General features: G+C 42.3%; 1 protein-coding gene across 2 annotated transcripts; it reads left to right on the top strand.

Moving 5' to 3' along the window:
* Positions 1-11,089: 11,089 nt before the first annotated feature.
* On the top strand, positions 11,090-16,468 carry LOC119317756 (hyphal wall protein 2-like). Of its 2 annotated transcripts, none has more exons than XM_037592264.1 (7): positions 11,090-11,306; positions 11,416-11,506; positions 12,697-12,779; positions 14,364-15,092; positions 15,239-15,547; positions 15,691-15,820; positions 16,019-16,468. In XM_037592264.1, exons 4-7 carry the CDS (start codon positions 14,372-14,374, stop codon positions 16,077-16,079), a joined length of 1,221 nt encoding a protein of 406 aa, XP_037448161.1. In that variant the 5' UTR covers positions 11,090-11,306; positions 11,416-11,506; positions 12,697-12,779; positions 14,364-14,371; the 3' UTR covers positions 16,080-16,468. The 2 variants fall into 2 exon arrangements, with proteins under 2 accessions (XP_037448161.1, XP_037448153.1); XM_037592256.1 differs by having other exon boundaries at positions 12,681-12,779.
* The last annotated feature ends 513 nt before the right edge of the window (positions 16,469-16,981 follow it).

Genomic DNA, 16,981 nt, shown 5'->3' with positions numbered 1-16,981 from the left:
TACTCCCTCCGTCCGGGTGTATAAGTCATCTTAGGAGTAGCACCATGACCTAGGTGGCTGTAGATTGGCTGAGGAGGAGCACCGCGACCAGCTTAATTTCCAATCAGAGCGCTGCACAAAAGGAAGCAAAATCAGCATTTAATAGGATGTCTTTTCAGCTCTCCATGCAGGCCCACGTACGTGATACTCCAGCCGCGATCAACGCCCAGCATGCAAAACTGTCTTCAATATCCTGCCTAACCAACGCCCAGCCGCGATGCATGCATTTGCCGTTCTCGTGCGAGCGCCTCCTCTTCCTCCCCGCGCATCTTCTTCCTCGGCGCGCCTCCTCTGGCCGAAAATTTTCAGTCCAAATCTTCCTCCCGCGTATCCTCCTTCCTCCCCGCGCCTCCTTTAGCTCCAAATTTTTGGTTTTAGATCAACCGCGCGAAGCTGTGAAATGCATGGCGCCCTCCTCCTCGTCCATGCCTCTCTTCCTTGCCTTCACGATCTGATCCTTCATGGCGCCCATCTTCTTCTCCATGGCGCCCATCTTCTCCTCCATGGCGCCCTTCACCTTGCTGCAAGTCTTCTCCATGGCGCCCGCATCCTCCCTCATCTCCATGGATCCAATCTGGAAACCTTCTCCTTCCATGGCGAACAGCCTGCTTTTTCTCTCCTACCCCGTGTTTCCTTCTGCCATGGCTTATAAAGGATGGGAAGAACAGCATGCACGGCATGCAGATTTCGTTTCACACTAGAGAAGAGGTAAAACGGGAGGAGAGGGGTTTCCACGTGGGGAGAACGAGGCAGCGGAGGGAATCGAGGAACAAACAGAACGCTCGTTAATGAGGCTGGGAGGGTAACGAGGAGAATTTAATGTTACACGCCTAAACGTTTTGGGAAAATCTGGTTTTCGTAAGATGACTTATACACCCGGACGGAGGGAGTATACAGAGCCAAGTTTCAGATGCGAGATTTGAGACGAGAGAATTAAGGTTGCGCGCCGCCGCCCACGCGTGACCAGGCGATCCGAGGCCGGATCGATTTCCGCTGCTGCAGCGATTACGAAGTCGAGACCGACAGCAAGTTTGGGTGACGCTCGTTCGTGCAGCAGACTTATCATCATCCGTACCTGCCGCAGCGGCCAGATCGATTTTTTCTAGTCCACGTACCATCCGCCGAGCCGTGGGCTGTTTCGCTGGCATCAAATCCCGAGGAGGCCAGCCGCTAGAGTTTTTTTCTTGGCGTGAAGTGGATCACGTTGCTGCTGCTACTACCCACGAGGTTTTCAATCGATCGGCCACTGCAACTAGTACTACTTATAGTACGTGAGCTCTAGTTTTTCATCTGATCCAATCTGCTACTAGTACTACTCTACGTGAGGCTAGTACTACTAGTTCAGTTTTTCTGTTCTCCGTTGGTCTGCTACTACCAGGTGCTATTTATCCTATTTTTCGTCTGCTCCGCATATTAAATTTTGTCAGGATTTTTTTGTGGCTTGTACTACTTTATGTACACAGTTTTATCGGTTTATAGCATCCATGAAGTATGATCTTCCGCTGCTGGACCGTGACACAAGGTTTACCCTATGGCAAGTCAAGATGCGGGCGTTGTTGGCACAGTCTGACTATGATGAAGCACTGGATAGTTTTGGGAAGAATAGAATTCAGGACTGGACTGATGAGGAGAAAAGAATTGATTGTAAGGCTTTGTCACAAATTCAATTCCATTTGCATAATAATATTTTGCAGGAAGTTTTGAGCGAGAAAACTGCCGCCGCTCTATGGTTAAAGCTGGAAGGGATTTGCATGACTAAAGATCTCACCAGCAAGATGCATCTGAAGCAAAAATTATTCCTGCACAGATTACCCGAGGGAGGTAATGTTTTGAATCATATTTCAGAATTTAAAGAGATCATATCTGATCTAGCTGCAATGGAGGTTAAGTATGAAGAGGAAGATACTGCTTTAATGTTACTTTGTTCACTGTCAAGTTCTTATACCAATTTTAGAGACACCATATTATACAGTCGTGATACTCTCACACTTAATGAAGTTTATGAAGCTTTGAACTCTAAGGAGAAGATGAAATTAATGGTGCCTCATGATGGTTCGAGTTCATCCCAAGCCGAGGGATTATCTGTTCGTGGCAGGACAAAGGAGAAGAACCCCAATAATGGAAACAGAGGCAAAAGTAAGAACGACTACAGGGGCCGGTCGCAATCCAGAGACAAGAAGTATTGCAGATATTGCAGGAGAGACGGGCATGACATCTCTGAGTGTTTCAAGTTGCAGAACAACGAAAAGAGGAAAGGTAACAAACAAGGTGACAATTCTGCTAATGTTGCTCGTGATGATAGTTCCGATGATGCTCTTGTCGTTATTGCTGGATGTGCTGAGACCAATGATGAGTGGGTACTTGAAACTGCATGCACTTTTCATATGTGTCCACATAGAGATTGGTTTAATACTTTTGATTCCACTACTTCTGCTGGTTCCGTTTTGGGTTTTGATAATTCACCATGCAAGATTGAAGGCATAGGTTCTATTCGAATCAAGATGTTCGATGGCATAATCAGAACTTTGACAGATGTTCGGTATATTCCGAAGATGAAGAGAAATCTTATTTCTATGAGTGCCCTTGATGCAAAGGGGTACAAGTATTCAGGTGGAGATAGTGTTTTGAAAGTCACCAAAGGTTCCCTTATTGTGATGAAAGGTGATTTAAGTTCGACCAATGGTCTTTATTACCTTCGAGGTTCTACCGTTTCAGATAACGCTACTCCAGTTGTTTCAAAGAATTCTGATTGTGATGCTGCTAACCTTTGGCATATGCGTCTTGGACATATGAGTGAACTTGGTTTAACAGAGTTAAACAAGAGAGGTTTTCTTGATGGATATGAACCTGGTAAATTGAAATTTTGTGAGCATTGCATCTTCGGCAAGCATAAGAGGGTGAAGTTCAATACTTCGACCCATACAACTGAAGGTATTCTTGATTATGTGCATTCTGATTTATGGGGACCATCTCGCAAGAAGTCACTAGGTGGTGCAAGTTACATGCTGACTATTATTGATGATTATTCGAGAAAAGTTTGGCCTTATTTCTTGAAGCATAAATATGAAGCATTCTCAGCATTTAAGGAGTGGAAGATTATGATTGAGAGACAAACTGAAAGGAAGGTAAAGATACTTCGCACTGATAATGGTATGGAATTCTGTTCTAAGCAATTTAAAAATTATTGCAAGTCTGAAGGCATTGTCAGACACTACACCGTTCCTTATACTCCTCAACAAAACGGTGTTGCTGAGCGTATGAACAGGACCATTATTTCCAGAGCCCGTTGCATGTTGTCCAATGCAGGTTTGCATAGGCGTTTTTGGGTTGAGGCCGCTTCCACTGCTTGTTATCTCATTAACCGTTCACCATCTATTGCTCTTAATAAGAAAACTCCAATTGAGGTATGGTCTGGTTCACCTGCTGATTATTCACAGTTGAGAGTTTTTGGTTGCACTGCTTATGCTTATGTTGATAATGGTAAGTTGGAGCCTAGGGCTGTTAAGTGCATCTTTCTTGGTTATAAGTCTGGTGTTAAAGGTTTTAAATTGTGGAATCCTGAAACCCAGAAGGTGGTTATTAGCAGAAATGTTATCTTTAATGAATCTGCTATGTTACATGATGTTTCATCTAGTAATGTTCCCGTTGAGAGTGAACAGCAGCCTATTGTTCAGGAGTCTACTGCTCAGGTGGAGCATGTTATTGATTCAGGTGATACATCTGGTAATGAAATTGTTGATGCACATGATGAACCCATCGTTGATGATGAACATGTCACTCCCACTCCAAATCAGCCTATTGTTCCACCCAGTTGGAATCTTGCACGTGACAGAGTTAGACGGGGTATTAATAAACCTGTCAGGTTAATTGAAGAGTGCAATATTGTTTCTTTTGCTTTATCTGTTGCAGAGGAAATTGAAGGTAATTCTGAGCCTTCTTCATATTCCGAGGCTATTATTTCTGGTGATAGTAATAAGTGGATGACCGCTATGCATGATGAGATGGAATCACTTGAAAAGAATGGCACTTGGGATTTAGTAAGATTACCTAGAGAGAATAAACCTATTCGTTGCAAGTGGGTTTTCAAGAGGAAAGAATGTGTTTCTCCTAATGATGAGACAAGATATAAAGCAAGGTTAGTTGCTAAAGGTTATAGCCAGATTCCAGGTATTGACTATAACAAAGTCTTTTTCTCCTGTTGTGAAGCATAGCTCTATTCGCACTTTACTTAGTATTGTTGCCATGCATGATCTTGAGCTTGAACAATTGGATGTTAAAACTGCATTCTTACATGGAGAATTAGAAGAGGATATTTATATGGAACAACCTGAAGGTTTTGTTATTTCTGGAAAAGAAAAGCTTGTCTGCAAGTTAAAGAAATCTCATTATGGATTGAAGCAATCCCCTAGACAGTGGTACAAGAGATTTGACACATTTATGCTCTCTCAAGGTTTCAAAAGGTCTAATTATGATAGTTGTGTTTATTTGAAAACTGTCAATGTTTCAACTATTTATTTGCTCCTTTATGTTGATGATATGCTTATTGCTGCAAAGAGTATGTCAGAGATTAATGAACTAAAGAAGCAATTGAGCAATGAATTTGAGATGAAGGATTTGGGTGCAGCAAAGAAAATACTTGGCATGGAAATATCCAGAGATAGACCATCTGGAAAAGTGTATCTCAGTCAGAAGGGATATATTGATAAAGTTGTTCGTCATTTTAATATGCATAATGCCAAGCTGGTGAGTACACCGTTAGCTGCACACTTCAAATTATCATCAGCTTTATGTCCTAAGTCAGATGCAGATATTGAGTACATGTCTAGAGTTCCCTATTCGAGTGCAGTTGGTTCACTTATGTATGCCATGGTTTGTTCTCGTCCTGACTTATCATATGCATTGAGTGTTGTCAGTAGATACATGGCTAATCCTGGAAAAGAGCATTGGAAAGCAGTTCAGTGGATTTTCAGATACCTGTGTGGTACTTCTAATGCTTATTTACAATTTGGGAAAACTGGAGATGGACTTGTTGGTTTTGTTGATTTTGATTTTGCTGGTGATTTGGATAAGAGAAGATCGCTCACAGGTTATGTTTTCACCATTGGTGGTTGTGTTGTGAGTTGGAGAGCAACTTTGCAGTCTATTGTGGCTTGTTCCACTATTGATGCCGAGTATATGGCTATTTCTGAGGCATGCAAAGAAGTTATCTGGTTGAGAGGTTTGTACACTGAGCTTTGTGGAGATTCATCTTGCCATACCATATTTTCTGACAGTCAAAGTGTCATATATCTTACAAAGAATCCAATGTATCATGAGAGGACAAAGCACATTGATGTTAGATTTCACTATATTCGAGATGTTATTGCTGAAGGTGATTTGAAGGTATGCAAGATAAGTACTCATGATAATCCTGCTGATATGATGACAAAGCCAGTTCCTACCAATAAGTTTGAGCTTTGCTCAGGCTTAATTGGTATTTCTCACTAGTCCGATGGACTTTGACGCACAAGGTGTTTATGCTCATTTGGATGGAGTTATTCACTTTCTTCGACTACTGGAGGGAATTTGGATCAAGGTGGAGATTGTTAAATTATGATCTAAATTCTAGTACCGTGTTGAACTAGACGTAGTACAAATGGTGTGGGCCTTTGCATTGACGTCGACGCGTACGAGTACAACTCGTTTACTTGTCCTCCAAGGACTCTCATGTATTGCCCTCTTATATACCCCATGTAGTCGCACCTCAGACGGTCTGTCGTCTCGTGCTTATAATACTCCTCCATCATAGTGATTGCGCCTTCGTGCGTCCGTGGTTTTCTCCCGTAAGAGTTTCCACGTAAAAATCCGTGTCTCTTTGTCTCGTTTATTTCTCGTTATTATCTAACAGAAATAACAGAAATAACAGAAATCCGTGTATGGAAGAGATCTAGCTATCAGGCGACACATTAGTAATAGTGGAATAAAAATAATACCTATCAGATGTGTTCACATCTGAAGTTTTTTTTTCCTTGTCAATTTCACATATCCCTCGGTCCCTGCAGAGGAGAAATACCACAGATCCCTATCATACTTCAATACAAAAGATCCATCAACAAATTAAGCTATAATTTTGACAACAACACCTGAAAGGAAACCTAAAACCTTTTAAAGCAAACAGTTCTTTTTTTGACAATGTAAAGCAAACAAATACTTCCCCCGTTAAGAAATATAAGAGTGTTCTTATATTTATTTACAGAGGGAGTACCACTCTGCAATGAGAACTACAACTGTCCATTTCAGTTCAGACCTTTGTATGTACCACTGTATCTCAGCCACGAAAAGGGTAAAATAGGAACAACATGGAGAAAAGAGTTCATTACATATGCTTAATAGTAATGTATGTAAGCATCAGATCTTAAATCTGGTCTATATTCATAACAAAAGATAGCATTGCTGCTACTCACAGGAGGAGATATTACACTATCAGTTGAGTTAAGCTATATCCACAATTTTCTACTCCCTCTGTAACCAACTAAAGTTACCGGCTGCCGGTCAGTACAACTCATAGGAAGAAATTTAGTTACTACAACCAGATACTATAACTCACAGGAAGAAATATTATAGTTAGTAGAACCAAATTCTGAAATTTTGTAATTACGCGTGGGCTTACCTGCTGCCATTGGCGCGCGGAGCGGGAGTTCTCGCAGTGGGCAAAGGCGACGATGCGCGCGACGCCTGCGGTGATCCGCACCACCAGAACCCCATTCCGCCTCCTCTCCGTCTCCTCCCCTACCAGCGCTTGCTTCTTCGACCCCTCCTCCTCCGCGGCCGCCACGCATCTGGGGGCAGGCACGGGCAGCTTGCCGAAATCGAAGCACCCGAACCGCTCCAGCTGGTGAGGCGTCGGGGCCTGCTCCGTGTTCGGGCAACGCCAGCGCGGGATGGCCGCGGCCGCCGATGTGGATGAGACGAATCCCGGGCCACCGCGTCCGCCTCAGACGGCCCCTTGCGCTGGGTCGCTCGCGAGCATGCCGAGCTTGAGTGCCTCCTCGGGGACTTCGGGGACCGGATCAACGAGAAGGGGCGTGCGGACCTCGCGCCGGCTGTGGGGACGAAGGGGAGGGGCTGCCTACGAGGTGGAAAGGGGGAGCTGGCGACCAGGAGAATGGGGAACAGCGTGGAGAATTGGGCGTATCCCGCGAGGGCGAGCAGCTTTGTTCAATTTTTTTAACAGGCGTGTCCAATTCATCTACGTGGGTCTGATTTTTTTAGGGAAGGTCTGCTTTTTTTTTTTTATCATCAGGTCTGGTCACAAGGATTTTACAAAGAAATTTTCAGTCATGATCATTTGATGATTTTGGAAATCTTGTAAAACTATTTGTAAATAAATGAATATACTAAAATCCCGTAATCATACATGACATCTTGTGGTCTGTGAACATTAAAATTTACAGATGTTCAAATTTGAAATAGATATTTTTATTATTGATTACGTACGTGCGTTGCACGTGCACATTTACTAGTGGATTTGAAAAAGTCCATTTTAAACATTTTACTTGTAGAGTCTAGCTAAATCGAACCCCCAACTCAGAGTCCCGATCGTTGGTACCCTGAACTTATCAATCCCGATCTAAATCGAACCCTGGAGCTGTTTCTCGCGTAAAAGAAAAATATCTCAAAATGAGATAATTTGCTACTTTCGCTGACTAACTTGACCCCCCCACCTGTTATAAATCTTCCACCTCTATTCTTGTGCGAGCCGCCCAGTAACTGATTTTTTTCATATTCGTGCCCACTTGCATAGCGAAATTAAGCTAGTTTTCATAATTCTTTTTTTTCTCTTTTGATTTTCCATTTCCGTAATTTCTATTATGAGTTCATAATCTTTTTGCTTCTTTTTCATTTACATCTTCCTTAGGCATTTCTTATTTATATATTTATTTTTCTTTCTTTTTCATTTTTCCTTTTCTCTATTTTAATATCAAATTTCTTTCTTAAACATTATGTATCTACTTTGATGTATTTCTTAATATACAATGAGCATTTCACAATAGAGGGTCAATTCTCTTAAAAAATTATGAAAACTAATTCAAATTCACAAAAATATAAATTTGGGAACATTATCAAAACTTTGCAAAAGATTTTCAAACTCATGATTTTTTTCGAAATTCATGGACACATTATAAATTTGGGAACATTTTTCAAGTTCGTGAACAATTGTTTTTTCATTTTTTGAGCTCGTAATGTTTTTTTAAATTCATGAATGGATTTTAATATTCAAAACATTTTTGGGTTTCAAGAAATTTTTTCAAATGCAAGAAACCTTTTCAAATTTGTGAACATTTTTTGAGTTCAAGAACATTTTTCCAAACTCCTGGAGATTTTTCAAATTTGAGAATCTATTTTATTTCCAAATTTGTTTCCACATTTGCGAACATTTTTTGAGTTCACGGACATTTTTTCAAACTTCTAAATTTTTTTCATATTTAAGAATATTTTTAATTTCTGAACATTTTTTCTGATTTGCAAACATTTTTCAATATCATGCACATTTTTCAAATTCATAAAAAATCATGACTGTTTTGCAGGCTGGCCGACCCATCAAAGGAGCGACATGAGAGATGTAATCCCAAGATCGTCGCTTTCCCGGTGCACCAAACAACTCCAGTGTTTGATTTACACCGGGATTGATATGTTCAGGGTGCCAACTACCGGGATTCGGAGTTGCGGATTTGATTTAGCTAAGCTCTACAAGTTCATGGTTTAAAATAGACTTTTTCCACATGCATTTAACAAAACACACAAAGATAATAGGCCATAAGAGTTTGTGAGGGTGGAGAACTTTCTTAAGAAGAATTTGTTCTACTTAATTCCAAGTGGACAGTAGAGATATTTGAAAAATAAAATATATTTTATTTGCTAGGTCAGCATTAGAGAAGCTGACAATGCAGGATTTATTCCTTTTTTTTACTCTATAATGCACGAAAAATCAATGTTTCGTTAGTATGTTGCAAGTGGAAACCAGTTGTCGAGGATATTAAATACATTAACGTGCGGGAGAAAGGCGACCAACTAGCATGGCCACGTGGCGCATGCTGGTTGGCCGTGGCGAGAAACTTTTTGAATTTTTTTTGTATATTACTTTTGAATGATGAAAGTGAGACTTTTTTTCTTTTGAGAAATTTTTTTGGAGATTATTTTTAGAAGATGAAAGTGAGACTTTTTTCCCTTTTTTCTGAGATTTTTTTTAGGCTTTCCCTTTTTCTTTTTGAGATGGATGTGATGTCCACGGGTTGCCAAGAAAGTTTTTTAAAATTTTGAGATGAAGCTGAGATTTTTGTAATTTTTTCCTTTAAGAGGAAGAAATACGGGCACAACTTCCTCTCAAGAGACCCGACCACTAGTATTATAGATTAGAGACCATGTCTATGTACCAAAATACCATCCTTCATATCAGGGTCGTGTTAGAAGTATTATGTTTAAATCACATATAAGTTGTCTTATACTCAAATATATACTATATATGTCATACATATAGCTTCGCTTATATCAGGACCACAATAGAATAAGTTTAAACCACGTGTAACTTGTCTTATACTCTAAGTCACTTTCTTTTGCATTGTTCTCCATGTGTACCCCATACGAGAGTCGGATCACTAAAACATAACGAGAACAAAATTATTCTAGCCAGCCTACAATTTCTACATTGTATTAAAGCGGTTAGTCTAATGACGTCGATCCTAGATTTCTTCACCACTTTCGTAGTGTATATCCTTCACAACTGGTTTCCACTTGCAACATAATAACAAAATTCCGTGCAACTGCAAAAATAAGAATTCAAACCTAGGAACTATCAATCTTATGCCAAAAATTGTTGAAGGAACTTCGTAATCATTCATTACAAGGAACACTTGTCATTTCATGTGCTCCCTGTGAGATTGAAAATTTTACTTCGAAAAGGCTACAACAAAATCATGTGCACTTGCAGGCTATCAGTGGGATCGGGCGACGACCTTGGTAGGCCATAGCATCTCGTCTGGATGGAGGAGGTGGTTGGAGGTGCTGGAGTCGGAGCTAGTGTCGTCCATGCTCCAAGTAGTGGGGGTGGATCTGGCGCATGCGACACTTGGAAGTGGATGATGCTGCCATGACATGCATGTGGGCTGGCGTGTGACGGCGGGACTGGGCTTGGTGGCGATGGCGGCATTCAGAGGTGGACTGTATCTGCCCATGTGGTAGCATCACGGCCTCGACCCCCAGTGTGCTAGAGTGTGATGCTCTGGTGCTCCGACGTGCCGGCTCCTTCGGGCGACGTGAACCGACCTCTTCGCCGGTGCGGGGTGGGGGTGTGCTCGGGCCAGGTCATGACAGTCAGCCGCCGAGTGTTGCGTGGGGGTCTCCGGCCCTGTTGGCGGTAGATCTAGTGTTAGATTGTGTGGTGGGCTTTGAGGGCTGCATTGGATCTGGCCCATGGAGGGCCCGCTACTCCGACGACCCATCTTCCAGGGCTGCCCCAGCGATGGTACTGGTTGGCCCCAATGACCCGCGCCAACGACCAGATATGGGGGTTGGTGATCCTCCTGAGGGCATCGTCGACGAGTGTGGTGATTCCTCAGGCGTGACGGTGTATCTTCTATGCTTCTTCTCGATGACGGGCTAGAGAGGTTTAGTTGTGTGTCTTTTGCGTTCTCGGATTGCTTTGTGTTTATTTGCTTTGGTCAGCTCTTGAGGATTACCTCAATAACATTGTGTATTGTATCGCTTGGTGGTGTGGCTGTATTAATATGGAATCCTACACAAACAAAAAAATATATACATTGTAATAAATGTCGAAAAATTCTTTGATCCAAATGGCCCTTACTGATATTTTTTAGGGGAAAATGGCCCTTACTGTTGATCAATCTTCGAATCTTCAAAGGTGCACTTTTATTTTCACTTCTCACTTCATCAAAAAGAAAAAGAAGAAGAAGAAGAAGAAGATAAGGCGCCGGTCAATTTTGGCTGGCGGTTGTTCAACGCTCTTCTTGGCGGGTCCCACGGTACAGAAACCCCCACGCCATCATTCATCGACGCTCCTCTCCCACAAAACCCGCGTGTCAGTCTCATTCATGGCGCCGTCCTCTTCCTCTTCCCCATGGAGATGGAGCAGAGCACCGAGCCCACCTTCCTGACTGAACCGATCCAGCTCGCCTCCCTCCCTTCCAAATAATCAAGCAGACCCACTCCTCCTCCTCCGCTGGACCGTATCGGGGCGCAGAGCCAAGGCATCCGGTCGATTTGACCTGCGGGTGAGGAACCCTCACTTTCTTGGGGCTGGAGTTGATTTTGCTCTGGTTCTTGTTCGCCGCAGCATTCGATCCCTGCGGCACAGACGACTGATTGCAGTTTGGTTTGCAGTTTTCTTGGGGCTTGGGAAGGGGGCCGAGCGGAGCGGCCGAGGCGAGCCTGCAGGGCGAGGTGGAGTGACAAGGAGAAGCAGAGGAAGGAGGTTTGCCCCATGCCTTCCCTTCCAGATTTGTTCTTTTCAGATGCCCTAAGGGATTTGCGAATTGATTGTTTCTTCTGGGCATTCCAGAGCTCACTCATCCCGCCGCATTCAGATTACACTAGTAGTAGTAGTACGTTGAAGTTGAACAGTAAAACAGAGATCTCCTGACATTGATGGTTGTATATACTACTGGGCTAAATGTAAATGCGATTTGCTTAGCCGAAGCACTCCTTTCAACCAAAGCACCTGGCTAAAGGCACACCATTTTTTAAGGTTTAGGCCCCGCTTGGATTGTCGGTTTGCACCCAAATACGTCTATAAACAAGCACCCAAATACGTCTGTAAACAATACAGACCTCCGGCCGTCGTTTTGATTCTGGGAGGAAATGACAGCACGGCCGGTATTATACACCTGTAGATTTAATCCGGTTGTATAAATTTACACCTAATCCAAGCGGAGCCTTAGTGACAACGAACCTGCTGCTCTTGTAAACTGCAGGCAAAGTTGTGGGCGCCAACCAGGCTCGTCTCTGCTTGTTGAATTTCTAAACACATCTTGCAGAAAATTCAGAACCCTGACATTTTGTGACTCTAGTCTTGTGCGAAACTCAGCCAACATGTAGTATGTATCAAGGCAGATGCTAGTGTTCTGCAATCATAGGTCTTTGAACTCACACACTAAAATATACGGGGTGTTTGTGACTGGCTGCATTACAAGAATGTGAAGTAGTACATTTGTCATCAGCAGTGCTTTCTTCATTTCATATTTTACCACGTGTGTTAAAAGAAGAGAGTTCATGGCCGGCGCTCTAACTTGGAGATGCTGTCAAGGCAAAAACAACAGTTAATTACAGAAATACTAGCTGTTTCAGTTGACATGATATTGGTATCTCAATTCTTAAAGAGGGGTAAGTTGACAATATGGCAGTCAAATTATAGTAGTGTTGATTTGCAGATTACTAAATTTATGGAATGTGTCGAACGGAAGGAATTTCTTCAATGTCATTTGCGTATGCTTTAATCTCATTTTTTATTGATAGACCATCATGGTCTAGTTTTGAATTGCATATTCAACAGAATTTTGTGGTATACAAAAAACGACACATCAACACAACGCAGATACATAACCATCAGCATACCTTTTCTCCTTACTGTTTTGACATGGTTTCTCTAGTGATTTATGTGCACAGTTTGATCCGGTGAAGCTGAGGAAACATGGCCCTGCATTTAAGAAGATTGGCTCCGTGACTGCTGGCAATTCCTCTAGTATAAGGTTTGCTATTTTCGTACCCTTTCTACCTGTTTGCTGTCTTTATAGATATTTTCTTCGAGGGAAACCTTGCAGAATTGTTAACACAGCCACATTTCAGTAAGGTATAATGATCTTTAATAACACATTTAGCTAGTAGATATTGAGCTATGCGATTGGAGTGTCTCTTTTCAGTACTTCTATACTCAACAATGTCATTCGGATTTATGGTACTGCTTGGTCTAACACTGTAGCTTCATTTTTACATGACCACGCTACCTTCTTTTTGCAATATCCAGCCAAACTATGATGTATATCTTCAATAGTAAAAATCAAGGGTCTGTTCTGTACTTCTGTGTCATCTTAAGAGTTTACTGAAGCTTGATTATTTCAGAGCTCAAATTTTATGATTATTTGACGGTTAGGATGAATTATGCAAACCGATGTTTTCTTTAAATTTTAACTGCAGTACCATTCTTATGCTCCTATGTACAATGTCATTCTTACGTTGAACTGTAAAATAGAGATCCTGCATTGGTGGTGGTGGTTAAATGTAAATATGAATGTTTAGGATAAGCACAACTTTCAGCCAAATTACTTGGCTAAAGGCACACAAAAAAAGTAAAGGATTTAGTGACGAATGAACCTGGTGCTCTTGTAAACTGCAAGCAAGCTTTCTCCGTCAAATAGGCTCGTCTTTGCTTGTTGAATTTCTGAACAAATCTTGAAGAAAATTCAGGACCCTGAGATTTCGCGACTCTGGTGTGAAATTCAGTAAATGAATCAATAAATAAACTCAACCAACATGTATGAATCAACACAGATGCTGAGTTTTGCAATCATAGGTCTTTGAACTCGCACACTAAATATAGGGTACTGTTAAATATATCTGATGTTTATGACTGACTGTTGTGACAATAATTTTAGTAAATTTGCCATCAATAGTACTTTCACTTTTTTATACTTTACCATGTCTATTAAATGAAGAGATTTCCTGTGTATTAAATAAAGAGAGTTTATGACTTGTAGAGGCTATCAAGGCAAGATTATTGATATGGTATTAGTATCTCAACTATTAAAGAGGGATAAGTTCACGATTCAACAGTCAACTTACAGAATTTAAGTTTATGGAATGTGTCTAATGGAAGGAATTTCTCGGTGTCATCTGCGTATGGTTTCATTTTTATTTGATAAACCATCATGGTCTGGTTTTGACTTGCATATTCAATACAATTTTGTGGCATACAGAAAAAAAATAACATATCAATACAAGGTTTCTATTTTGTCTGAAAAATAATATATTCTGTCTAAAAAATAACATATCAATATATCCAATACAATTTTGTGGTATACTCAGTTAGCAAATACATAACCATCAACACACCTTTTCAGCTTTTCTCCTTACTGTTTTTGACATGGTTTATCTGGTGATTTATGTGCACAGTTTGATCCAGTTTGATGGACAGCTTTTCTCCTTATTGTTTTTGACATGGTTTATCTGGTGATCTATGTGCACAGTTTGATCCAGCTTGATGGATATAGCTTCAACTCTTTTTGTTCCTGCACCACTCTTGATTAATCATTGCTCACACATGTTTACTATTTCAGGCCACAAAATGACTGTAATAGATTTCATAGACCTGAGTGATCATGATATTATTGACTTGAGCAGCAGCCATGACGAGACTGTTCAGGAGGATCAGATTGCAACTCAGCACCGGGCGGCGTCGCTTGATAAGCAGGATGTGTTTGTCCTAGCTGGTGAAGGAAACCAAGGGGTGCAGGCCGTGTTTGTTGCAGCTGGTGAAGGAAGTCAAGATGAGCAGGCCGTGTTTGTTGCAGCCAGTGAAGGAAGTCAAGATAGGCAGGCTATGTTTGTTGCAGCTAGTGAAGGAAGGCAAAAGGCTTCTGAGCCCGGACATGCTTTGGAAGCTACCGCATCGTCCATGATTATGGAGGAAGCATCTCTTGTTGCAGCTAGTGAAGGAAGTCAAGATGTGCATGCTGTGTCTATTGCAACTAGTGAAGGAAGGCAAGAGACTACTGAGTCCGGACATGCTTTGGAAGCAACCGCCAAGTCAGTGAGTGTGAAGGCGAAATATCGTAAGAAGAACTACCATACCGACACTCCTAGGAGAAGTCCTAGGCTTATACAGATGAGTGAATGTTGTACCAGTCCTGTGGAAGAGCCAGCAGCCGATTACAAGAGGTCTCGCACGCTCGGGCCAGCAGAAGAATCAGCTGCCTCTACCGACTCAGCTGAAACGTCTGTCCTCACTATGCCACATATTGGATCAGCGAGTTGTCTTCGCTCTCCAACATCAACGACATTCCCCAGTAAATTCTTCTCTACCCCTTTGTCATTACAGTTGTGTGTTTATCATGCAAATGATCCATATCAAGCAAACACTGCAACAAATTTCTAGTATTTGAAAAGTTTAGCAGTGGCCTTCCTGAAAAATGTTAACGTTGACCTGCTGTAGGCCCGACTTCCACCACTCCGAAAGCTCAGACTTCTGAAGGTGGCGACGCAAAATCAGTGAGTGTGAAGGCAAAATATCGTAAGAACTATCATACCGACACTCCTAGGAGAAGTCCTAGGCTTATACAGATGGGTGGATGTTGTACCAGTCCTGTGGAAGAGCCAACAGCCGACCACAAGAGGTCTCGCACGCTCGGGCCAGCAGAAGAATCAGTTGCCTCTATCGACTCAGCTGAAACGGTTGTCCTCGCTCTGCCACATGCTGGATCAACGAATTGTCTTCGCTCTCCAACATCAGCGACATTCCCCAGTAATTTCTTCTACATCCTTTTGTCATTACAGTTGTGTCTTTATCATGCAAACATTCCATATCAAGCAAACATTGCAACAAATTCCTGTGTTTGAAGTTAACATTGGCCTTCCTAGAAAAATATTAATATTGACCTGCTGCAGGCCTGATTTCCACCAGTCCTACAACTGTGACTTCTGAAGGTGGCGATGCAAAGCTGGTGAGAGTGAAGGCGAAACATCCTGAGAGGAACTACCATATCTTGTCCTTGGTTAGGAAAAAAAAAACCTCTTGGTACGGTTGTCCTTGCTCTCCAACATGCTGAATCACCGAATTGTCCTTGCCCTCCAACATGAGTGACATTCTTGTCATTACAATTGTGTGCTTTATCATGCAAACAATCCATATCAAAGCAAGTGTTGCAACAAATTCCTAGCATTTGGAGTTAACAGTGGCCTTGCCAGAAAAATGTTAACAGTGACCTTACTGCAGGTCCGACTTCCACCAGTCTGAAGGCTCTTGTCTTCAGAAGGTGGCGACGCAAAGCTTGTGACCGAGAAGGTGAAACGTCGTAGGAAGAACTACCGACCCTGCAAACTATCTCTAGTTGACTGAATCTTTCTAACTTTCGTTGCTGTAGTTCCTCTCATGTGTAACCACTCTTATTGTGTCTTTAGTGGGATCGATCTGAGCTCTTGTTGCCCCATCTCTTTGCATCAAATTCGTCTAGAATGTAGGTTGTGGGTGATATTGGACTTGTTTTGTCAAGCACGTCATCAGGTGGTATTTTGGTGAACCTGGAAATGGCGCGCAGCTGCTGTTATCTGGGAGCTTAGGAAACTACTTAGACTTTAGACTTTTTTGCCATCCTGGCTCCGAGCTGAGATGTAACCATACCGACAATAGCCCGAAATTTGTGAAAGCAGCTGCATCTTGAATTTATTTTTTTGTCAAAAAAGTGTGTTTCGTTTTGGTAGATGAAGGCTGAAGCTGCAGTTTAGTTCCATCCACAGATGAAGGCTGAAGCTACAGTTTCTATGGACCGGGCCGGAGGGAGCAAGATAGTTGCATTTGGATTATAGATACGAGAAGAGATGAATAATCCACGTTGAAACAGCCAAGGCTCCACCACCTCGCCAGCTTTGCCATGGCTCGTCAGCAGATTCCCCTTGAGGTTGAGCCTCACACCACAGTCCACAGGGGCAGCATCCCCTTCTGCTAGGTACCAGCACAGCACTAGCACTACATAGTCCTCAGTCAGTGGACAATACTCCTTTTCCCGGGCGGGCGCACAGCGAGGGAGACAGGGATGAGACGAGCGCAAAGTGGACAATACTCCTTTTCCCGGGCGGGCGCACAGCAAGGGAGTCAGGGATGAGACGAGTGCAAAGTGGACAATACCCCTTTTCCCGGGCGGGCGCACAACGAGGGATACAGGGATGAGACGAGCGCAAA

This window comes from Triticum dicoccoides, chromosome 1B (assembly GCF_002162155.2).
Source record: "Triticum dicoccoides isolate Atlit2015 ecotype Zavitan chromosome 1B, WEW_v2.0, whole genome shotgun sequence".
Lineage (NCBI taxonomy): Eukaryota > Viridiplantae > Streptophyta > Magnoliopsida > Poales > Poaceae > Triticum > Triticum dicoccoides.
This window is presented reverse-complemented; position numbering and strand designations above follow the sequence as displayed.

Bases quoted from the DNA above. Each gene is read 5' to 3' on its own strand.
- LOC119317756 (XM_037592264.1), top strand. From the start codon at position 14,372: ATGACTGTAATAGATTTCATAGACCTGAGTGATCATGATATTATTGAC. The intron at 15,093-15,238 runs GTAAATTCTTCT...GACCTGCTGTAG, and splicing joins AACATCAACGACATTCCCCA to GCCCGACTTCCACCACTCCG. The intron at 15,548-15,690 runs GTAATTTCTTCT...GACCTGCTGCAG, and splicing joins AACATCAGCGACATTCCCCA to GCCTGATTTCCACCAGTCCT.